At 46.8% G+C, this 25497-nt stretch overlaps 1 protein-coding gene across 1 annotated transcript in view; it reads right to left on the reverse strand.

The window, feature by feature from the left end:
• CABCOCO1 (ciliary associated calcium binding coiled-coil 1) overlaps positions 1-25497 on the reverse strand; it is a 113585-nt gene extending 88088 nt beyond the window's left edge. Inside the window, exon 1 of the mRNA XM_087701947.1 lies at positions 25216-25497. Within this exon, the coding sequence (XP_087558073.1) occupies positions 25216-25287 (72 nt within the window). The 5' untranslated portion in view covers positions 25288-25497. The remainder of the gene's footprint in view (positions 1-25215) is intronic.

Below are 25497 nucleotides of genomic sequence, written 5' to 3' on the forward strand. Positions count from 1 at the left end.
AATGAGGACCCGGATTGTTGTTGGGGGCAATATGCTGACTCTGTAAACCGCTTAGAGAGGGCTGAAAGCCCTACGAAGCGGTATATAAGTCTAACTGCTATTGCTATTGCTATTTCTCTTAGCCACTCATGCCCTGGTCGTATGGATTACTGCAATGTGCTTTGCCTGGGGCTACCCTTTAAAAGCATCTGGAAGCTGCATCTGGTACAGAATACTGGGATGGGTGAGATGTGTCCCCAGTGGTGAAATTGAAATGGTTTTACTACCAATTCTGTGGGTGTGGCATGGTGGGTCTGGCACGGGAAGGATACTGCAAAATCCCCATTCCCTCCTCATTCCTGAGGGAAGGATACTGCAAAGTTCCCATTCCCTCCCCACCTCCTTTGCCGGTTCCCCAAACTACTCAAAATTTCCAATACCGGTTCTCCAGAACCTGTCGGGACCTGCTGAATTTTACCCCTGCATGTCCCTCTCCAGGGGTAATGGCAGCATTTCCCTGGAGGAGGCCGGCCCCAGGTCCTGAAAGCAGAAAGGGGCAATATGGACATTGCAACAGGTGCTGTGGCAGCGTCTCCCACCCTCCTGGGGTGCTGGGGGAGGGGGCAATTGGATCCATAAAATCATTGAATCCAGGTCAGCCCCGGGATCTTTCCATGATTAAAGATGGCACTCAAATCCCTGGCCTTCATTTTAGTGCTGAATGGGGAACATGCAGTCACCAACAGAACAAAGTTTTCCGAAGAGACACACAAAAGGGGCTCCAGCATGTTTTGCGGACTCATCAAATTTAAAACCAGAAGACGGAATTGTCCTTATATCTGGAGAGAACAGGCAGAGGGAAGCGGGTGGCCTGTGGGACAGCCTCTGGCCATTTGCCAGAAATGGCTGCGCCCGACTCGGGTGAATTTTTATCCACCTAGTCAATAAGAAATGAGTTGTTACTATGGCAATTCTGATATTGTGAGTGTCGCGTGGCAGTGCAGTGCGCTCATCAAAGGCAGCTCAGCTTCCTACATGGGAGGCACTGCTGTGTAGGTACAACAGTGATGCAGAATTATGGGAAGATGGGCCAAGGGTGGGGTGATAAAGGCCAATAGGAGAGGAGCTTCACAGGATTTCCTCAAGCCCAGCACAATTTAATAAGTGAGCCATTTTCTTAATATGTTGGGGTGTGATTTTTGAAAGCCACTTGGCCCCGGTTGTGTTTGGTGCTTACTGATAATAGTCCTCATGTTTCTCCAAATTAACCCCTGAGTTTCCATCACAAAGGGGATCGCAATCTTGAGGGCCAGGATAGACGGACAGTTTCATGGCCACTGAACTGTGGGCCGACACCGTAATCTGATGGGAGTTCTGGTTTATTTTTATTAATCTTACAAAATATGGGAGCTACTTGACTCCAAAAGCTTGCGCTCAAAATAGAAAGCAAGGAAAAGGAAATCCCATGTCTCTGAACATACACACTCCCTTCAACAGAAAACACAACCAATGGGGCTTCTCAACAGGCATCCTGCCCCTTGGGAGGAAAGCTTTGATCTGGAAGACTTCCGGAACATCACCAGGCTGGGAGTCAGGCAGAAGACACAACTATACTGTGCTATTTCTAGTCTTGGTTGGGTTGGAGTTGGATTGGATGCTGTAAATTGCATGCTGTAAACTTCCATTGTCAGCTCTGATTCAACTGGTACAGAAATGCAATGAATGAATGAATGAACAAATTGCATCAGGAGTGTTTTCAAAGGGTCCAAGAGGCAGGGAGGGGATATTACTTCTGAGGAATCCAAGTAAAAGGATGTTTCCAGTTGGACCATCCAAGTACGGCATTGGGGTGCACCGAAAATGTAAACGCTGCAAAAGCATCATCTCTTTTTGTTTTCTCTGCATCCCCAGTTTGACGGGGGCATTTGAGCAAAGCGGAGGCTGTAATAAATTACACTTCTAATAAATCTAAGGGGCGGTGGTGGATTATATGAAATGATAACAAAAATACCTGTACGTGTCTTACAGAGTTATTTGAAATAAGCCCCAAGGCTTTGAACTGCTCCCAAGAGCTGCAGGATAAAAAACAGAAGTATGAATATGAAACAGAAATAGATGCAATAAACTGCAGAGATTAAAAAGAAGAAAGAAGCAACAGCAAAATGTATCACATTTAGGGGGCAAATCAAGGACTAATAAACCACAGGATTCCCTTGGCAAACGCTACATCTATTTTATGCCAACTACAATAAAGGAACTTCAGAAGAACTGGGGACACTCGTGAACCTCAGACTTTTATTCTCATTTTTGTTTAGTCACTTAATTAAAGCAGCACTTAAAATAGATGAAGCACTTTACGCGTTGCAATGAAAGCGCACAAATCGCCATTCAGAGATTTGCAGGCTAAGCATCTGGTGGACACTAAATAGGAATGCTATTATCTCTCTTGAACACAGAGATAGGCTCAGAAACAACATAATCTACTACCCTCTAGTGCCCAAAGTGCAGAATTATATTATCCAGATGCCGGAAGACACTAGAGCAGAGATTATTAACCAGGTGAAATTCAATGAAACACCACACAATGTCTTGCCCTAACTGAGATTCATTTTAAAACAATCCATTGGTGTAATTCAAAGAAGAAGAAAAACAGCGTGGGATCACAATGTATTTGAGACAATGACAGCCTCTGCTGTTAGGGAAACATTTTTAAAGCCTAGAGCAATTTTATTTGCTTGCTTTCTGGTAAATTGGTCTTACGTGTTTAGATGACATTTTTTGCTACAAGAAAGAGAACTGGATGGAAACTTCATTTCAGATCCACAGAAAAGATGCCAATTTGTACCTTTATATACTTAATTTACAGATCCCACAGACTCCTGGGTTCAAAGCACAGGATTTATAGCAGAACAGGTTTACATCAAGAGCTGTGGCAGTGAGCATCCTCAACTGCCAATTAGCTGGGTTGAAAAAGAGGTGAAAAGGTGCCATTCCTCTAGGACAGCGGTTCTCAACCTGTGGGTCGCGACCCCTTTGGAGGTCGAACAACCCTTTCACAGGGGTCCCTTAAGACCATCCACCTCCACCGGTATCACCCATGCTCAGGAGCGTGCCCTGAAGCGGCAGGTGCATGAAGAACGCTGGGTGGCAAAGCAGCCTCCTCCCGGTTCCGGCTGCAACCCAGACACCGCCCTGCCTGGTCTCCACACCAGGGAAAGGCCGAAGCACTTAAGGGGGAGAGAGACAGGTTCTTCTGGGTGGCGGATCAGCCTTGGCTCTGACGGACGTCCGAAGCGAGCGTGATCGGCAGTGTCGCTTCAGCCCAGCTGCCTGCACAGGGGCTCGAAGGTGCCTGGAGAGCAGGAGACCGACGGGGCAGTCGGGCTACCTGCTTCAGCCAGGCAGGCGCATCCTGGGATTCAAGCTGCCTTGAGCCTGGATGCTGCCTTTGCCGCCCCTGCCGCCGGTCCTGTCCTGCGGGCTTTTTGGCCCCCGGGAAGGGCTGTCAGGAGAGACCGGAGGGGAGGACTGGCCCCGCCCACCCATTCCTTCTGCCTGAGGAATTCCACTCTGGACAGAAGCACAGTTTGATGTAGCTTAAGCCTCTGTTAAAATCCCATTTAAAGGGCAACTTCTTAATCTGTGTTACATAGATTGCTTACACGAATTAACCGCTACATGCTCCCACACCTGGTTGTAATGATTCTTAGAAAGAAAAAAAGAAAGAAAGTAAGGAAGAAAATGGAGGGCGGAATGGAAAGAAAGTAAGAAAGAAGAAAAGGGAGGAATGAAAAGAAAGAAAGAAAGAAAGAAAGAAATGGGAGGGAGGGAGGAATGGAAGGAAGGAAGGAAAGAGAAAGAGAAAGAAAGAAAGAAAGAAGGAAAGAAAGAAAGAAAGAAAGAAAGAAAGAAAGAAAGAAAGAAAGAAAGAAAGAAAGAAAGAAAGAAAGAAAGAAAGAAAAAGAAAACTGGGTGGAGGGGGAACGGAATGTAAAAAAAGTAAACTTAATAAAGTGAAACTCATGTAAACCATGAACTTCTGCTGGAGGGAGGCAGGGAGGTCGTTTTATCCTGAAAAATCCCAGCCTGGCTAGGCCTAGACACTCCTGGTCTAGGCATTATATATTGTCAGTCTGAACATCTTTCTCAGCTGAACGGTTTCATACAGAGAAAATAGAGACAGCCTGTTGAGTGGGCCGTCTGCTCACAGATGCTAACACATTGCTCAGCACTAAGGAAGCAACAATCACGTATTATTGCCACAATTTTATCATCAAGATGTCCCTTTGAAGAGAACTATTGTGGTTCCTAAATTAAACTGCTCTTTATTGCCCAAACAACTTAAATATGTGTACTTAAAAAAACAACAGCGCCCTAAAACATTTTATTCTTTATAAAAGTCTATTGTATAACCCAAACATTTAGCTTATTATAGCAGGCTGAGTAACCAAAGCCACAATCCTATTTTTAGTTATATGAGAATAAATATTGTTGAACCTAATGGGATTTCTAAGCACGGAGATATGGGATTTTGGTACTCTGCCCATCACATGTTCCATCAAAGTGCTAGATGTAGGGGTGGGCTCAGGAGTGGGCTGCTCTTCGCATTACTGCTGGTTCAGTGCATGCAAAAATTGCGCACGCATGCTCACTTCACTCACACACATGCCAGATGCGTGCTCTGTGCATGTGCAAAACATTAAAAAAAGGAAAAAATAGATTTGTGCTATTGCAATTGTTCTGCACATGCGCAGAACCGAAAACCAAGATGGCGGCCCCATAGGAGAATCGGTTCAGGGGTGTGGCAGGCCTGGGTTGCTGCCAGTTCCAGCGACCAAGGCCACCAAACCACTACCTGTTCATCCGACCCAGGCCGAACTGGTAGGAACCCACTTCTGAGTGGGCTGCTGCAAGTTCACAAAGGTTCAGGAGAACCTCTAGCTAGGAATCTGCCCAGTTCGGAGAACCTGCAAATCCCACCCCAGGCTGGCCTCACCCCCCCTCCCTCCCAGGAGTCCCCACATGCCTCGTTTGGTATGCCAGGTAAGTAGAGGGTCCTCGGGGGGGGGGGGGCTTGGGGAAGGCGAAAAATGAGCCTCTCAGAAGTTCCAGAAAGCCGGAAATGGGCCTGTTTCAGCCTCTGGAGGGTCTTCATAGCCTTGGGACAGTGAACCCCCCCCCCTCCGCCATGGTGCAGGAAGCCAACTAGGTCACGCTCACCATGTCTACAGCCACCCAGCAATTGGGCAGAGAACCCGTTGCTAAAAATTTTGAAGCCCACTCCTGGCTAGATGAATGCCTCTCTCATGGCATCTGCACCTCTGCACCCAAAAGCAGGCAGTGGCATGGTTTGCCAGGAAAGGTGCCCCCACTGGCTCTCACTGCTGGGGGATGAGAAAAGCAAAAAATTGCCCAGCCATTTTCAGTGGGGAAAGAAGCCCAAGGAAGCCTCAAGGTAGATTCTTCAAGGCATTTCCACAGAACCAAAGAGAAAAGGAGTTTCTGAATTTTGTGTTATCCGTTTTTCAATTTAAATCAGAAAACTGAATGTTCCCTCTTGCTTCGTAATTCCTTCCGTCCTGTTCTGTATTTGAAAACTAATGAGCTGTCTCTGACCATTCCTAAGAGAGAAATAATAGGTTATTTCTTACACTGATTCATGTTCACACAACTTAGTTTCTTTTACAGAGGGAATTATACAGGTTTTCCAATAAAAGGCATCAAGTGTCCTTCCAGCTATTACTTTACACAAGGCCAACTTGATATGCTTAATGGGAATACAATATTTAGCAGTTAATGGAAAAACAGCTGGATGGAGAGAAAATTCAACCTTTAATATTTGACTCAGTCTACAATAAATCATTTTCCAGAATTGTTGGGCTTTACAGCGTTGCAACCAAATGAGAAAGAGTGATCAAATCTGACTATTGAATTTCCAAGAAGTTTTACAGGAGAGATTACATTATTCTGGCAACCACCTGTGCCTCCCTCTTGAATGCCATCTCCCTAGAGATCCATCTTGCTTCCAGTTTAGAAACTCAGCTATTTCCCCAGGCCTTCGGATAGGGGGCCGTGGAGCTTCTTACACTTATGATATATGGAATGTGTATAGATATAAATTATTTCTCTTTTTATATAGTGTTCTATCTTTTGAAGTGTAAGATGCTCAAAGTCACCCTGCAGCCCTAGGTGGCCTTTAAATTTAATAAATGATGCATCAATATTGAAGTAATATTCAGTATAAATAATCAATGCATCAATATTGAAGTAATATTTCCTGGGTAAAACATCTTGCACCAGTTTTCTCTAAGTGAAAGGAGATAATTCTCTTCCATCGATCCTCCCATTCAACATAAACCCAAGAGCACTGGTTATGATGGCGGAGGAATCCACTTTACCCCTCTTGCTGTTTCTCCCTCTCCCACATCTCTTTTGCATGTGTCTCTGTCTTTAGATCAGTCTTGAATCCTGATGATTCCCTGGACAAACCCATGAAGATTTCTTGGCAGCATTTTAGGAAGTTGGTTTGCTGTATTCATCTTCTTCCAAAGGCCAAGAGTGTGACTGGCCCAGAGGTGGGTTGCTGCTGGTTCGGCCTGGATCAACCGAATTGGTAGTAGCGGTGACGGGAGGCTCTGCCCACTCACCCAGACGTTTCTGCGCATGTGCAGAAATGTCGCATGTGCAAGCGAGTGTGTGCAGGAGCAACATCCAAACCAGTAGTAAAGAAATTGGCAAACCCACCTCTGGACTGGCCCCAAATCACCCGGCAACCTTCATGCCAAAGGCAGGCTAAATTTGGTCTCTTGGTTTCTAGACCATTGTGTCTAATCCTAGACAACCAGTTGAGGGCAGCAAGTAGATACAGAAAATTCTACTGTAGTTACTTCCCTGCCCTCTGGTGGCCATTTTTAGTTGTGCATCCACATGTGTTAGAATCAGTAGGGTTTTTAAAAAAAATGTCTGAACAGTGCTATACCAATAACTTATTCTAACTCTGGTGATGGAGAGAGGGTTCACACAGAGAGATGGCTTAATGGTTAATGACAGACATTCTGCTTCTTCTACACTTATTCTCCCACTTTAAACATTTACATTCTTCTAGTAAGGAGATCTCTGTGTTCCTTTGCTTGTAAAGGAAGGAGTGCTGAAGAACATAAGGAATAATTACAAGATTTGTCTGTACGTAAAAAATAGCAATAAAGCCCCCCTTCCCAAGGATTATCTACATCCCCCCCCCTTGCAGATGTAACACAGTCCAGTCCAGTTTCTCTCTCCCATCCCCAGCCTCCAAATTTTGGGTTTTAACAGGATGTTCAGTTTGAATCTTCCAGGTGTTGCAGCACTTAAAGTTTTCAACATTCCTATAAAAGCAAAGAATAAAAATGATTCCCAAAGGAACTCTTGAAAGTCTGTAACTCTTTCGCTATGCATTATGCATTCAACAAATTTGCTGGCGGTGTTGTAAGTTTGAAGCCTCCCGCTGGTTTTCATTACTGCTACAAACTCTTCGATCTGAGTCGGGCAGATACCGCTCTGAACAGTCTCCCCCCTGTGTGTCTATGTGCACGCACACACACAAACACACACACAGTCCTGGTTTCTTATCACCTCGACTTTCAAACCGAGTTTCCTTCAAAATGAATTCTTCTTTCTTCATATTCCTTTCCACAATTAGCCCAACATATATCCTGCCAAAAAACCAAGCTGGAATTGAGTTGTTTCCATATGAAAAGGTTGGTGCTCAGGTTAAAGTTATTTAACTATGAAAGAGATGATAAATCTTCTTAACATACAGATAAAGCACCAAAATTACTTCTGGGTTTTTAATTTATACATTTACCAGACACACCATGTGTTCTGATCTAGGCTTCCCCAGCAGTGCGAAGCCAAGTCCTTGTCCCAATAAACCTCTTTTATTTAATTGACAGTGAATTCCTCTCCAGCAAAGTCTTTCCTCTCCTACAGTCTTGCAAGATAGTTCACAATTACCGACCTTTATCAGGCTTGGAGAATGGCCAGGCTGATCTCTTTCAGAAGTAATTAACTAATTGTCTCCAGCAAACTCCACTCCCTTTCTCTTTTATTTCCTCTGGGAGGGACCACTCATCATCCACCTGTGGCCTTACTCCCAAGTCGACCCCTGTTCTTTAGCTGTTCCCTACATCTGGCAACTCTGCACATGTGCACACTGGGAACAGGCTCCAGCTGTTCGTCTTCCTCACTGATGTCTGACTCCGAAGGCAGCTGATAACTGGCATACGGCCCTGGCCCCCTCTCTGCCTCCAATGCAGAGCCCTCAACAGAGCCTTCTCCAGACTCCAGGACTGGCCCATGTTCCTCCCCAACCTCCTCACTGTCCGAATCTCCTGGCAGCTCTGCTGGTCACCGATGAGCCACAACACCATGAAAACATCCTAGGAGAACAGAAAAATCATTACAAGAAGCTTTTCCTGAGCTCCAGGAAAGTTGCTGGCAACGTTAGGGTTGATCACATCCTTTGGAAAGGCATCTTCTGGCTTCCCAGCGCAGCTCAAAGGAACCCACCAGATCCCCCTCCTCAAGAGAAATAACAGGCTGGAGGAGGCTTTCTTCCCCACCCTGCCTGTTGCCAGGCTCCTCTGTGCCATGCCCCAAGGACAGGCCAAGGATTTGGGCATAGGAGGCTATATATCTTGCAAGCATCTTTTCCCAGCCTGGGCCGAAAAAACACTTTAAAGAATGAAAAGTTGGTCCCCTCTGGGGCACCCCAATCAGCAGGAGGAGACGAAAGTTTGATCCTCTTCAGTCCCTGCCTGGCTCTGAGGACTTTGGCAGCTTCTTCAGTGGGCAAAGTAGGGACCCTGCAACTCCCTCGCCCCCCGTCCCCCCCCGTCCCCCAAGGCATTTTGGCCCCATCGGGTAGGAAGAGATTTTCCCCATCTCAATCCACCTGCTTAGCTCGCCGGGGACCTATGCCATCCCCTGTTGCTTCTCTCCTCCAAACTGAAAGGGGAACGTTAAACCAATGCTGGAATCAGGGAACCTCCCAATTCTGGATTCATTTCCCCTGCTTTTTGGGCCAGTTCCCACCCTCCCCACCTTGGCCTCCCATTTGTTTTTAGATTACAAATCATGACTGCATTAAAAGGTTTTGCTTATAATTTCCCATTCCATTTCGGTCGCCATAGGCAAGCAATTTTCTAACCTGCATCTTAATGTCCTAGAGAGGACATATATTTCCTGGGGGAAATGGAAGAGGTGACTCTCTCTTTGCAGCCTCCTTTCCTCTTTATGTTCCTAGATGGTGACTTTCACCATCAAAGATGCTGCACCTGCAGCCAGGATTCCAGGATCAAGCAGCCTGTCAGCCTCTGCAAAGGGAAGGGAGAGAGGATACCTGTAATCATGCATAATCCCTCTTGCACAGACTCACAGTTTGTCCCCTCCCAAGCAGCTCCTGTCAGCCTTGCAAGGTAGTCCAGACAAAAAGCTCGTCCAGCTGAGCTACTTCTCCTTTACTGCAAAGTGGCATTCACAGAACCTTGCTGTCAGCCCTTCTTCATTCAAAAATCAGGAAAGAAGACCACAGGACTCCATTGGTAGAAATCAAGTGTACTTTTACTAATTACAAATGAATAGAAGTGAAGCTAAGTGTTATTTAAGCGCGAAAGCAAATAATATATTGTATAATTCATTCCCCTCCCCTTGGCATCCCGTGCACAGTCCAATCATAATTCTCCCAAATGTCAGGTGTAAGATAACTTCGAAAGGCATCACCAGGATGGAATGCTGGTTCCGTTGGCCTTGGCGGGAAACACTCCTCCTCCACATGCGCAGTAAGGTGGACAGTTCAAACTCTAGAATCTTCCTCCAGCACAACAATGAGTCCCCTCCCAAATACCATGCCCCCCCTCCCCGTTTCAATGGCAGCCGAACCAGCAGCAAAGCAGAGGCTGACACTTGCCAATCTACACTTAACACCACCACCCCGTACAGGCTAAGAAACTAGGGAGGGTTCATTTTGAGAGGTTTGCCCATCTCCTTCCCCGGCTTTGATCTGACCGACCAACCGATCCTGGCTGTGGGTCTCCCCATCTCTCCCAATGTAATCCCACCCTGCCATGTTTTTCTCATGCTGTTGATTTCTGCTTCTTTTCGCCTTTTCCCTCTTTTTAACAGTAATATTTTCTGACCGAGCAAGTTAAAATCAGTTGACGTTTCCTATTGCCTATTGGGAAAAGATCAAATGGTTGAATTAAACATGCTTTGCTTTTTGATTTGATACTTGGGATCATTTTAGCTCTGTTGAAAGAAATGTCCTTCTGGGTTCAGCTCCAAGTGGGGGAAAATACATTGGAGACACGGAGGCTGCTTGGAAAGATGGTTTCATGGTGGACAGGATCACATGGCTTGAGCTCCTGAACAAAAAAGGCGATCGCATACTTCAATGTTGGGTGAAGAAGAAGAGAGAGAGGGAAGGGGCTTGCTGGGGTTTTTATAATCTGTTCAGCCCCACCCCTCTGTTTCCTGTTCCTGTGTAAGGAATGTATTCTGATTGGTTGTCAGACTCCCATGGGGCCAAGTTTGAGTTTCCAGGTGCCATGTGGTGAGTTTCTCTGGAAGGCTAATCCTTTCTTTATAATGCAAAGTACACTAACTCAGGCTTTAATGGCTCATTGACAAAGTTGGGAGGGGGGAAGCTGCAGGGAGCTACTTTGTCTTCAAAAACATGTTTCTCCCTTTTCACAACCAGGGAAATATAATATTCTGCCTTTTCAATATTTTCTAGGATATTTTATTCTTCTAGGAGAGGGGTGGGTTTTAACTTCCTACAGCTTGATCCAGGCTATGACTCTCAGACTTGTCACCGATGACAACTTTTTCACTTTAATTTTCTAATGTAAAACCAGTTGTCTCTTTGCAGTCCCTGACTATTCCACCTCTGACCACGAGGTGGCGCTGACGTCTACAGACCGGAGCTCTTCCTTAGGTGCTTTGGCATAGATTTTCCCGAAGGAAAATCTTTTCTCACTGTTTCTCATTGACTGTAATGTTGCATCTATTTCAAGTTATTGCCTTAAGATAAAGGAAGTGATGTGAGAGAAGCCTGGCAAAGACTGTGAAATGTGTGGTCAGAGTGACTGCAATAAAAGAAAGCATCTTTTGGCCGCAGCCTCTGGAGGTTCCTGTCCTTGGCCCATCTTTGAAAAAGAGACATGAGCAGGAAGCATCATTCTTAGACTACTAAAATCAATGCAAGCGCTAATGGTGCCCTTCAGCTCTTGCTCTCTCACCTGTCGTGTTGTCAAAAGAAGGCATCCGACATCAGCCATGTGTTCTAGAGGGCAGGGACAAATGACCCCTCTAGGACAGAGGTCTTCAAACTTGGCAACTTTAAGACTTGTGGACTTCAACTTCCAGAATTCTCCATCCAGCTGGCTGGAGAATTCTGGGAGTTGAAGTGCACAAGTCTCAAAGTTGCCAAGTTTGGGGACCTCTGCTCTAGGAGTACCTCCCACTACCTTCCTGCCTCTAAGCCACTTGCTTGTGGCTTGCTTGTTTGTTGAATTAGAAGAGGTTGAGTCGTCTTTTATTATTGCAATTTTGAATTAATTTTAAATGGACCAAAACATAAGAAGGGAGGAGGCTTGTTCAGGTATTACTCCAATACCAGTGGTGGGATTCAAATAAATTTAGCAACCAGTTCTCTGCCCTTTTCTGAGTGGGCGTATCCATGGTGGGTGTGGCCAGGGAGTGAGACAGGCAGCACTCAGCCTCCTGCACTCCCCTGGGAGCAAAAATAGGCCGCATGGGGGGCTGGGGGTTGCCCCTCCATGCCCCATTTTTGGCTTAGCAGGTCTCCCTGCACTTACCTGGAAGCCAAAACGGGGCACATGGGGACTCCTGAAAGATGCAGGGCAGGAAGGGGTGCGGCCAGCCAGAAATTTAACAACCAGTTTGCCAGAACTGATCCAAACCGGCTGAATCCCACCACTGATTTTATCCAACCCAAGAAGATGCGAGGAGCCCTCCCCGACTTGTGCTACTGATGCAAGACCCCAGACAGTCACATGGGCATCTCACTTAACAACCACAATGACGTACGACCAAAATTCCAGGCTTAATTCCGCCTACAAGTCACGGACTACCTGTAAAGGGAGATCATAAAATACAGATGTTGCTACTGTTGTCTGAATAAAAAGAAACCCCTTAGCTACAGTCATTAAATAGGTTGGGAGAAAGACATTGCTTATTCAGGTGCTACCTGTCATGTCCAGCCTCTCCTTTGTCTGGGACTCCAAGTTTCGGTCTTGCTGCTTAGTTCCCAGAGAACTAAATACCGTAGCCACATGCAAGCACCGAGAAAGCAGAGCCAGGCAGATACCAAGTGGAAGGACATGTGTGCAGCCTGTATTTAAATATGAGAACTTGCCAAGGATGGCTGAATCTATGCCTTCCCTGCTTTTTGTGAGCATGAATCAAACTGGGAAATTCTTCTGCTCTTTGTCTCTCTCTGATTGGAAGCTCCAGTGCAGTTTAGGAAAGCCTGCTAAAACATAGATATTGGCCAGAAATTGGGTGGATTTTTCCTTCCTTCCTTCCTTCCTTCCTTCCTTCCTTCCTTCCTTCCTTCCTTCCTTCCTTCCTTCCTTCCGCCTCCCTCCCTCCTTCCTTCCTTCCCTCCTTTCTTCTTCCCCCAAATCTCCCCAGATTAACTAATGAGGCCTTAACATTCTCCCACCCCCTTAGAAATGTCCAATTTCATTTTTGCCTGAAATCTTGATGGACTCTTATAAAATAACAAGAAAAAAAAACATGGAGAAAAACATGGGTTTTTTTCCCCCCTTTTGTTCTGGCAAAAATGAATTGTGAAACGAAGCAGCTGTGGCTGGGCCAGAAAACTTCTAAGAGTTGGCTAAAGAAGGAACACTCACTTAAAATATAAAACTTCTACTTTAATTGTATAAATTATCATGAAGATACATCTGGAAAACTCTTTGATGGAATGGGCTGACTTAAACGAAGTGGTTTTTTTAAATCATTACTACATATTTCTTTCAAAACAAGAAGGCAGAAAGCTCATCTTCTCCCCAGAGCACAGGGAGAGTGTGACCAAGTTCCCCCCCACCAAAAATGTTCCCACGCTTGAGACACATGTGGTTTTAATATCAAGGCGTGAATTCTTCGCATGTCTTCTTGAGGAGACTCTGACATCATGCAGAAGATGTTACAAATATTAAGCAGTACAACTCAGCTGAAGCATGTAAGGTATTGTAGGCACAGGACTGGGAATGAATTGTCTGGAGCAGCCACAGCCATGTCAAATTCCAGTTTTCAGGTTCACGCAGATAAGTCTCTCTGCTGCTCATGTGTTGAGTCCTCCACAAAACACACTGGTCAGCTTTGAGATGAATGTTTATGAGGTAATAAGAGGTAACAAAAGCTTGGTCCAGTCCATTCAAGGGTCAGATCCTCTGAATCAAGATTTTAGACTGTTATAGATTTGGCTGCTCTCGAGTGGAGACCTATATATGGGGAGCAGCTGCCACCCAATGGTGGGATTCAATTTTTTTTACTATCAGTTCTGTGGGTGTGGCTTGGTGGGCGTGGCATGGCTTAAGGGGCGTGGCAGGGCAAGAATACTGCAAAATCCCCATTCCCACCCCACTAACCTGCTTTCCAGCTCCGTTCTCCTGTGCAGGGAAACAGAAGAAGACACAGCTGATCAGCCAGGACTCCAATCAGCTGGGACTCAGGAGGCAGAGAATAGATGGGGTGGGGCCAGTCAGAGGTGGTATTTGCTGATTCTCCAAACTACTCACAATTTCTGCTACTGGTTTGCCAAAACCAGTTAGAACCAGCTGAATACCACTTCTGTTACCACCACTGGAATACCTTTGGATGACTGCAGAAATGTGGCTACTCACTGTTGATGTCCTAATCAACAGTGAGTAGCCACCGTTGGAGTCTGGGACCCAGGCCATCTGGCAGCCGTCCTCCTACTTGGTTTTCAGTGGGGCAGCCTTGCCTTTGGGGACTCGGGGGCCATAATTCTGTGCCACATCAGAGTCCAGAGACAGAGAGGGAGCTGTGGCAGGGGAGGATGGTTTTACCAAGTTCTTGCTACAAGTCCTGCTCTCCCCCTGCTTCAGGGAAGAAGAAGACAGTGAGTTCAGAATTCAGAAGACAACCCCTGCAGAGTAATCTAAAATCCACTTTTCCAATGAATAATGCACAGATTGAAGATTTCTTAGATGAATAGTTAACACGGCATTCTCTGGGTGTAGAGTGCTTTCCCCCCCTCTCTTTTCAACACATCTCTCAGCTATATTGGAGTTGTAAATGTAATTTTCAGTATTCTGATACATTATGTGGGTTTGTCAAACTCCCTGGAGGACCAAAGGCCTATAAAGAAATGAAGTGGGGGAAAAAAATAAGAATGCAAAATTAAAATCCTGCTTTGTGACATTTTACATGTAGCCACGTAAAATAAACTTCCATTCTGCCTTGTGGTAGTAATTCTCCTGGGACAGATGACAGAAACATTTTACATGTGCCCTGGAAAATGCTTTCTCTGTACTATGTTAATAGATATTCATCTCCCTATGATAGGATTTAAAATTTAATTTTGCAGCCTGGCATATCCCTGAAGCTCACAGTTGATTAGGATTCTGCCTTTGTATCAGACTTTCTCACAGCAAATCTTTGAAAGTGAGTTGCAGTTTGCATCTGGGTCTCTGGGGAAGGAAGGAAGGAAAGGAAAGGAAAGGAAAGGAAGGAAGGAAGGAAGGAAGGAAGGAAGGAAGGAAGGGGAGGAGGAGGAGGAGATGCACATACCCATGCCATAACTCTTCTCAGATCTGAACCTCTGTAGATAGACAGATTCCTCACCCATTGCAGCAGACTCTGGGGTTAGGATTAAGGTTCATCACAGATGTTGGCTTTCACTGTCACACATGAGCTAAAATGAGGACTTCTGCAATTGTGCATAACCAGGGCTGTGACTGCTTCTCCTTGGCACTGCAGAGGTGGGTTCCTACAAGTACGGTACGGTTCATCCGAATAGGTAGTAACTCCGGCGGACACGTGACCGTACCGGTTCTATTCTCTTGATTTTCGTTCTGCACATGCGCAGAACAAACTTCATTGAAAAAATGTAATTCTCCCCTTTTTTTTAATGTGCGCATGCACAGACCATTTTAAGTGCAAATACACCCGTGCGCAGATTTTGGGCACTGAACTGGTGGTAATGGTGGCAGGAACTCACGCCTGGGGCACTAGTATTGCCCTGGGATAGCTGGAGTAGCTAATTTGCAATCGCTGTGATGTATAGGTATTTGTGTAAGTTTCCTTTTTCTGCAGTTTACATTTATGTGTAAATTTTAGCACGTATTTCTCCCTGAAATACATTTGATCCTAAAAAAAACCAATGACTTAAAAAAAATATAGTTCAACTTTAAAAAAAAAAGGACTGCACACAACTTGTTGTCTTTCCTCCTTTTGTTCTTCCATCCTTTCATCCTGCCTGCTACAGAGCTTTTTGCGAATCAAACACAACAGTGCCTCCAGCCTGCAGAAAAGCACAGCGGGAATTGTGTATCATTTTCATAATATTTTAAATCTTTAAAAACTTATCAGTCTAAAACTTCTGGTTGAGCTATTATCCAGTGTAAATGGAGAGCTGTGTTAGTAGGAGTAAGGTTGCTCCAATAAGGCTGCTCTGGAATGAGCTGTCCCCGGAGCTTCCTATAATCCCCGACATCCGGTCCTTCTGACACACCCTAAAAAGTTGGCTTTTCCAGCAAGCCAGCCTGGCCTGAACAAAACGAAATAAATTATTGATTATTGTTAATTTTAATTGATTTTTTTTTAAAAAATGTTATTGTTAATCTTAATTGGGTTTGTTTTGGATATTCTATTTAATTTTTTAAAAACTTTTGTATTATGTGTTTTTTTAATGTTGTACGCCGCCCTGAGTCCTTGGGGCGTATAAATCCAATAAACCAAATCAAACCAATAATTCTGGAAAAGAGAATCCTGAATGCCCACCCAGGGAAAATCCACTTCAAACGACCTTCTTGAGAATGGGTTGAGTCTTCTCTAGTGGCCCCTATGGATGTCCTCTCTTTCTCTTGAGACCCAGAGCCCTGGGAGAGAATTATTGTGAGGCGGGACCCAGAAAAGCAGGAATGGATGGTCTCTGCATTGGCAACAGGAAACACTTGGAAAATTGTATCTCTGTCCAATGAGAGGTTATGAAGCCCCAACCTAAATACATCTAAACTTTCGTAGTTGCCTTATTTGGTTCTTCTTATTTTAAATCGAGAGCAACTTCAAGGGACAAAATGTATGTATTTCAGGGGTGACATGTTCTGGAGAACTGGTAGCGTAAATTTTGAGTAGCTCAGAGAACCGGCAAATGCCACCTCTGGCTGGCCCCAGAGTGGGGAGGAAATGTGGATTTTGCAGTATCCTTCCAGTATCTTTCCCCTAGAGTGGGGAAGGAATGGGGCTTTTGCAGTATCCTTCCCCTGTAGTGAATAGGGAACAGTGATGTGCGGTGAGGTTCACGGCTAATGAGGCAAGCAGGCAGCGGGTCACACACTCGACCTCGTATTCCTCTCGGAGCAGTGGATTTGTGATCTTGGTCTGAGGGGTAATGAGATCATACCCCTGTCGTGGTCAGACCACTGCCTACTGAGGCTAGACTTCCGGAGGCCAAACCCCCACCGTAGGGAGGAGGAACCGACCAGGTGGTTCCGCCCCAAGCGACTTATGGACCCTCTAAGGTTCCAGACGGAGCTTGGGGATATTCCTGATACTCTCGCCCACAGTTCGGCGGAGACTCTTGTTGCTGCCTGGCACTCGGCAGCATCGGAGTCTCTTGACCGGATTGCGCCACTACGGCCCCTCCGGGTCGGCGGATCCCGGAGGCCTCCTTGGTTCACCGAGGAGCTCCGGGAGATGAAGCGCCGGAGGAGACGCCTAGAGCACGTGTGGAGGTCCGATAGGTCCGAATCGAACCGAGCACTTTTGACAGCATGCACCAAGGAATACATCCGGGCACTAAGGACAACTAAAAGAACACACATTGCCACCTTGGTTGCGTCCGCCGAGTCTCGCCCAGCCGCCCTGTTTAGGATAACCCGCTCCCTCCTAAATAGGAGGGAGGCAGGGGACCCCTTACAGGGTAAGGCTGAGGATTATGTCCAGTTCTTGGCGGACAAAGTTGCTCGGTTTCGGTCGGACTTGGACTCCACCCTCGCAGATCCAGCCGAGACACAGGGGAATAACTTGGCAGACCATCTCTGGGTTGAGTTTCAGGATGTTGCCTCCGGGGATGTGGACAAGGCTATGCGAGCTGTGAGCGCCTCCACCTGCATACTGGACCCGTGTCTCTCCTGGCTGGTTGCCAACAGCAGTGAGGTGACACGAGGCTGGATCCAGGTGGTTGTTACCGTCTTCCTTCGGGAGGGGCACTTCCCCGCCGCACTTAAAACGGCGGTGGTGAGACCCCTCCTGAAGAAACCATCCTTGGATCCAGCCGTTCTTAATAACTATCGTCCAGTCTCCAACCTTCCCTTTGTTGGGAAGGTTGTTGAGAAGGTGGTGGCCTTCCTGCTTCAGCGTACCTTGGATGAAGCTAGCTATCTTGACCCCTTCCAGTCCGGCTTCAGGCCCGGTTACAGCACAGAAACCGCTTTGGTCGCATTGACCGATGATCTCTGGAGAGCCAGAGATGGAGGCCATGCGTCCATCCTGGTTCTCCTCGACCTCTCAGCGGCTTTTGATACCATCGACCATGGTATCCTTCTGCGACGACTGCGGGAGGTGGGAGTGGGAGGCACTGTCTTGCAGTGGTTCTCCTCCTACCTCTCGGACAGGTCGCAGTCGGTGTTGGTGGGGGGGCAGAGATCGTCCCCGAGGCCCCTAACTTATGGGGTGCCGCAGGGTTCGGTCTTATCCCCCCTACTATTCAACATATACATGAAACCGCTGGGTGAGATCATTCGGAGGCACGGGATAAAATACCATCAATATGCGGACGATACACAGTTGTATCTGTCCGCCCCGTGCCAACTCAATGAAGCGGTGGACGTGATGAACCGGGGTCTTGAGGCCGTTAAGGACTGGATGAGAGCTAACAAACTGGTACTCAACCCGGACAAGACCGAGTGGCTGTTGTGCTTCCCTCCCAACAATTTGGCCAATATTCCATCACTCAGGCTGGGGGGGTCAAAATTTATACCCCTCAGACAGGGTCCGCAACTTGGGAGTCCTCCTGGACCCACAGCTGACTTTTGACCACCATTTGTCAGCTGTGACCAGGGGGGCATTTGCCCAGGTTCGCCTGGTACGCCAGTTGCGGCCCTACCTGAATCGGGAGGCTCTCACAACAGTCACTCGAGCCCTTGTGATCTCTAGGCTGGAATACTGCAATGTGCTCTACATGGGGCTGCCCTTGAAGAGCATCCGGTGACTTCAGCTAATCCAGAATGCGGCCGCGCGAGTGATCGTGGGCGCACTACGGTTCGCCCACATAACACCGATCCTCCGTGAGCTGCGCTGGCTACCTGTTGATCTCCGGGTGCGCTTCAAGGTGCTACTTACCATTCACAAAGCCCTCCATGGTAGTGGATCTGACTATCTGAGAGACCGCCTTCTGCCAATTGCCTCCCTCCATCCCATCAGATCGCATAGAGTAGGCCTCCTCCGAATTCCATCCGCCAGTCAGTGCCGACTGGCGACTACGCGGAGGAGAGCCTTCTCAGTTGCAGCTCCGACGCTTTGGAACGATCTCCCCGTGGAGATTCGTACCCTCACCACCGTCCAGACCTTCCGCACAGCCCTCAAGATCTGGCTATCCCGTCAGGCCTGGGGATAAGATCCGAACCTCGCCCCACCCGAATGCTGAATGAATGTTGTGTTTTATCGGTTTATTTTTATTCACTTTTTGTTTTCTTTCTTGTGTTTTGTCCTGCACTCCCTTCCCATTGATTGTAAGCCACCCTGAGTCCCCTCAGGGAAAAGGGCGGCCTATAAATGTCAATAAAACTACAAAACTACAAACTACAAAAGCCGCCCTATGTCTGCCAGCACCAGCCACCCTTGAAGCCACGAGACATCCCGCTGTATGGCCGGATCAGCAGCATGCACTTTAAAGTGCCGGCGTGCCTGTCCGCCCCCGAAGCCCCGACATGTCCCGCTTTATGGCTGGAAGGTGCGCCGGCACTTTAAAGTGCATGCCGCCACGCCGGCCATACAGCGGGATCTGCTGTATGGCTGGAAGGCGCGCCGGCACTTTAAAGTGCATGCCGCCGCGCTGGCCATACAGTGGGACATGTCCCGCTTTATGGCCGGAAGGCACGCCAGCAATTTAAAGTGCATGCTGCCGCACCGGCCATACAGCAGGACCCGCTGTATGGCCGGAAGGCGCGTCGGCACTTTAAAGTGCCAGGGCGCCTTCCGGCCATAAAGCAGGACATGTAAATAAATAAATAAATAAATAAATAAATAAATAAATAATAAATAAATAAATAAATAAATAAATAAATAAATAAATAAATAAAGTGCCAGCCTACGTGCCAGCAGAGGCAGGTAAAACACACACAGACAAATTACTTATAATAATACAAATTACAATTACTTACAAATTACAATAATTTTGAATTATCCCCCCTCCCTCCGACCCAGGACCCACATACCTTTTCCAGCTGTGTCACAGAGGATTTCAACTCTCCTCTTGTCTGCCATGATGAAAATGTAAAAAATGTAAAAAGAAAAAGGCAAGGTCAGACTGGATTAGCTGCTGCCAGAGTCCCCAATCGATGACTCTGCTTAACTGCTTAAAAAAAGCCTTTAAAAAAAGTGCCCTTTGCAGGAGGAGGTGAGAGAACCACGTGCCTCCTTTGCATAAGGAATTTTTTGCCTTTTAACCCTTGCTTAACTCTGCTTAAGTGATCATAAAGATAGTCTAAAGGAAGCACGTGGTTCTCTCGCCTCCTCCTGCAGTTAAGCACTAAGCAGAGTCATCCACTGTGACTGTGGCAGCAACTACCTCAGCCTTTTTCCTTTTAAATTTGTTTTTCTTTTTCATGATGACAGTGGTGAGGCCCTGCCTCCCCTGCCTCCCCTGACTGCACGTCCCTGGTAGGGAATGGGGCTTTTGCAGTATGCTTCCCCTGGAGTTGGGAAGGAATGGGGCTTTTGCAGTATCCTTCCCCTGGAGTGGGGTGGGAATGGGGATGTTGCAGTATCCTTTCCCTGCCATGCCCACCAAGTCATGCCCACCAAGCCCTGCCCACAGAACCAGTAGTAAAAAGAAATGAATTTCACCACTGATGTATTTGAATTTGCAGAAAGAAGTTACACTTCTGCAATGGCTTGTGTCAAGTCATGTTCACTAATGGAAAACACACAACTTGAACAGTGTGAATGCATGCTTATGTGCACCAACAGATTAAAAAGAACTTCAGTTTGGGGAATTCTAGCAGAATTGTTAGCAAGCCAATGAAATGGTATTTTTGAAGACTCTTTCTTTGAACATTAAAAATCAGCCTAATCTTAAATAGTTAAAGTTCCTCTTAAATGCAGTGGTTGGATTCAGCCAGTTTGTACCATTTCAGGAGAACCGGTTGTTAACTTTCTGAGCAGTTTGATGAACTGGTTGTTGGAAGAAATCATTAGGGCAGAGAACCGGTTGTTAAATTATTTGAATCCCACCACTGCTTAAATGTTTATATTAAGAAACCTCAAGGCTTCAACCTCAACCATGGTTTTTCAAGATAAGAAGAATTATAATGCAAAGAATGAAATCATTATTCATTTGGTGGCTGAATAAATAAAAGGTAAAGAAAGGCAATCAGCCATTGCTGACTATAGGGGGCGGTGTTCACCTCTCAAGTTTCAAGGCCATAGAGCCAGCACTATCTGAAGATGTTTCCACGGTCATGTGACCAGCATGACATCACAGAGTGTTGTTACCTTCCCACCAAAGTGGTACCTATTTATCTACTCGCATTTGCATGCTTTTGAACTGCTAGGTTGGTAGGAACTGAGGTAAGGATGGGAGCTCATCGCGCTGTGTGGCGCTCGGGTCTCAAACCTTGGCTTCTGGCTTTCCAGCTGACAAGTCCAGCATCTTAACCATTGAGCCACTGCACCACCCGAATAAATAAAAGCAGCCCCTAAATCCAATTACAGGAAGTCCTAGAGCTGTGGTGGTAAACCTATGGCACGCGTACCGGAAATGGCACACAGAGCCATCCTGCACGGGACCCGTGGCCTCACTGGCTCCTCTTCCGTGTTCCTGTGCACACATGTGCACAGGCCAGCTAGCCTTTGCAGATGCAGGAGCACCAAAATCTGACATTAAATGTGTTCTTTATTTTCCATTTTCATTTTCGTACCGTCACATATATACTGTGCACAACCGGGGTCATATAACATTAAACAATAAACACAGCCATTCCTCTTGTCAACAAAACCCCCCAAAATAGAAACCCAATGTACCTCTTCGACCCTCCGTACACCCTTTCTTTCGCCCCCCTCCAACTTTCCATCTTCCCTCCATCATTCCCCTCTACCCTACTTCCCCTCCCCCTCTATCACTCCCCTCTCCCGGTACACTCCCTCCCTTCCTTCTCACCCTCCCTCCAGTCCTCTCTCCCACCCTCTCTCCCCCTCTTTCTTCTATCCCTCTACTCCTCCCTTCGGTGTATTTCTACTATCTATTAATATATTCAGCTTATCCTATTTTTACAGTGGAATTAAAGAGCAACAGTATACAAGTGCAGTCACGTAACTTTAAAATCTAACACATACTATATATCCCCCCTCCCCCCTAACACCCCACCTCCCTTCCCCCCCCCCGACTTCCCAGAGCCCGTACACAGTATAGATTTTTAACAAACACAGTCTAAAATATATTAAGACAAAAGAAATAAAAAAAAGGAAGTTAATAACATCTCTGCATTGAACTCAGCTTCTTCCTGTTACACTAACTTTGAGCAGTTTAGATTGTTCCTAATCTTAAGCATAGGCTATCTGGAATTTCTTAGTCCCGTATTTGTTTTGTGTATAGTCAATCCATTTTTTCCAGTCTCGTTTATATCTCTCATTTGAATGGTCTTTAAGATATGCCGATATTTTAGCCATCTCGGCTAGGTTTGTAACTTTCAATATCCATTCTTGAGTTGTAGGCAAGTCTTCCTTCTTCCAGTATTGCGCCACCAACAGTCTTGCTGCCGTTATTAGGTGTAGAACCAAATTAGTCTCTACCGCTGTAAAGTCAGTACATATACCTAGTAAAAATAACTGAGGAGTAAACTTTATCCTTCTTTTAAAGATATTTTGCATAATTCACCACATTTTTATCCAAAATGCCTTAACCTTTTGACAAGTCCACCATATATGAAAATATGTAGCATCGAGAGAACCACATCTCCAACATTTAGGCTGTACATTCGGATACATAGAAGCCAGCATTCTAGGATCTAAGTGCCATCTATAAAACATCTTATAAAAATTTTCTCTCAGGTTTTGTGCTTGTGTGAATTTCACAAAAATCTGGAAGAGCAGGTTCCAGCGCACATGCACACACCAGCACCTGAACCTCTGGGTGTCTGTTGCGCACATGCGCGATGGCCAGCTGTTTGTAAGGCCCGTGCCAGAAATTGGACATTTGGGTGCCAGCTCGCGTGTGCATGATGGAACGCTGCTCTTCCGGGTTTCAGTGCTCCCTCATGCGAAGGTCAGCGAGACTGCACGTTCCTTGCAGGATGGTTCTGCATCCCATTTCCGGCACGCAGGTCAGCATGCAGGTACGAAAAAGGTTAGCCATCACTGTCCCAGAGTTAGGACTGCAATGGAGCCCAAAATTTATGTGGCTAAGTGAAACATTTGCTAAGTGAGTTTGCCCCATTTTATGACTTTTCTTGCCACAGTTGATAAGTGCATCATTGCATTTGTTAAGTTAGTAACATGATTGTTAAGTGAATCTGCATTCCCCATTGACATGGCTTATCAGAGGATTGCAAAAGTTGATCCCGTGACCCTGCAACCATCATAATTATGAACCAGTTTCCAAGAGTCCAAATTTTGATTGTGTGACCATGGGAATGCTGCAACTCATGTGTGAAAAATGGTCATGAGTCACTTTTTTCAGAGCCGCTGTAACTTTGAATGGTTACTAAAGGAGAACTGTTGTCAGTCAAGGACTCCCTGCATATTAAGGCAATAAGAATAGAGCACTCTCAGCAGAGCCCCTCCAAAAAGGAAGGTTTTATCCCGAAGGTACCCTCTGGACCAGTGGTGGGATTCAGCCAGTTCGCACCTATTCAGGAGAACCGGTTGTTGGAAGAAATCTCCTTTTGTTTTTTTCCACTTTACAGGCTAATCCTGTAAGGAAGGCAGGAAGGAAATTCTGGCGTTGTTTCTAGCCTGATCTTTATTGCCCTGCTTACAGAAACCGCCTCTCCAGTTAACCCTTATTACATTGGAACAGCTAAGGCAAAGCGCCCATTGACCTGAGTGATGTTCAGTTGGCCACGCCCACATGACCACTGAGCCATGCTTAGCCAGCTGGTCATTAGGCAGAGAAGCGATTGTTAAATTATTTGAATCCCACCACTGCTCTGGACTCTTAAAACATGCTGTGAAGATGCTGGTGAGGCAGGGAGTCAGTCAGGGCCTGACTCAGGTGGGCCCAGGAACTTCTGATATGAAACTCTCGTTTGATCAATTATCCCCTTGTGACATAATTCAGGCCATAGAGGCTGGTTGTGGACCTTTTGTCTTGCATAAACAGTCCTCCTTGACTCATCTACTCCTTCTGGTTTTTTTTTGGGGGGGGGGGAGGCTACCAATTAAGAAAATAAGTAAATGAAGACCTGGGAGGGAATAGCAGTAGACTTATATACCGCTTCATAGGGCTTTCAGCCCTCTCTAAGCGGTTTACAGAGAGTCAGCATATTGCCCCCAACAATCTGGGTCCTCATTTTACCCACCTCGGAAGGATGGAAGGCTGAGTCAACCCTGAGCCGGTGAGATTTGAACCGCTGATCTAGCAGTAGCCTGCAGTGCTGCATTTAACCACTGCGCCACCTCTTCCTCGGAAGCAGAAGCTGAGGCCGCTTCACTGCCTGCAACATCAACCAAGTCTCACTCTGCCTTACTGTTCTGGCCCGCCAGTGGCCAGTAGAGCTGGCAGCAGATTCGGATAGTGAGGAGGTTGGGGAGGAACATGAGCCAATCCTGGAGTCTGGGGAAAGCTCTGATGAGGGCTCTGTGTCAGGGCAGAGGGGGGGGGCAGGGCAGACTGATGGTTATCAGCTGCCTTCGGAGTCAGACATCAGTGAGGCAGAAGAGCAGCTGGAGCCTGTTCCCAATGTGCGCATGCGCAGAGCTACCAGGAGAAGGGAACAGCTAAGGAGCAAGGGTTGACTTGGGAGTAAGATCACAGGTAGACGATGAATCCCCCCCCCCCCCGGAAATAAAAGAGGAGCGAAAGGGGAGTGGAGTTTGCAGGAGACAATTAGTTCATTCCTGCATTCTTCCCAAGTATTGTGGCACCTGAAAGAGATGGGCCTGGCCACTCTCCAAGCCTGATAAAGGTCGTTAATTGTGACCTATCTTGAAAGACTGTGGGAGAGGGAGGACTTTGCTGGAGAGGAATTCACTGTAAGTTAAATAAAAGGGGTTTATTGGGACGAGGACTCAGCTTCGTGCTGCTGGGGAAGCCTAGGTCAGAACACTCATGGACCTGGGGTGGGTTCCAGCAGGCACTACTGCCAGTTTGCTTGTGTGCACGCTGTGCGCATGCAATTGATGTGCGTTGCACGCACAATGCTATTAAAATTGTTCTGCACATGTGCAGAACCAAAAAACAAGATGGCGTCATCTATGGCGCTGCCAGGAGAACCAGTTTAAGGGTGTGGCAAGCATGAGTCACTGTCGGTTCCAGCGACCCAGGCCGCCAAACTACTAATGGTTCGGCCAAACTGGGGCGAACCGGTAGGAACTCACTACTGTCACGGATCAACAAGTCAGGAGGAAATGGCTGAGAGTTGTGTGTCTTCTTCTGAAGGATCCCACCCCATGAAGCTCTCCTGCTCTCAGTCTGTACCTGTTTCTCAATGCTGCTGCAGCAGTGATGGGTTCTGGATCCCGGTGCAACTGGTACAGTGCAACATGGCAAGGCATCCATCACATGCACCAGTGCAGCATGCGCACAATGCATGCATGCGTACTTACCGCCTGCAACATTCTGCGACGTTCCAGCTGCTCGGCAGAGCGCCGCACAGGTGCTATATGCTCTGTGCACATGCGCGGAAGCTCTGATTGGCTGAAATACCGGTAAGGAGGACAGGTGGACAGGCCCTCCAGAGCACTGTACTGAAACGGTACCTGGTGCTCCCAGCAGGCAACAGTATGCCCGTATCAGGGCGTACCAATCGTATCCCACCACTGTGCTGCAGCCCAAGGAGTAGCCATCTCCTGCTGCTCCTCAGGCCTTGACGCTCCCGAGTCTGAAGG

The sequence above is a fragment of the Thamnophis sirtalis genome, unplaced genomic scaffold (genome assembly GCF_051295495.1).
Source record: "Thamnophis sirtalis isolate CommonGarterSnake01/CBP01778 unplaced genomic scaffold, rThaSir2_p1.2 scaffold_15, whole genome shotgun sequence".
In the NCBI taxonomy this organism is placed as follows: Eukaryota; Metazoa; Chordata; class Lepidosauria; order Squamata; family Natricidae; genus Thamnophis; species Thamnophis sirtalis.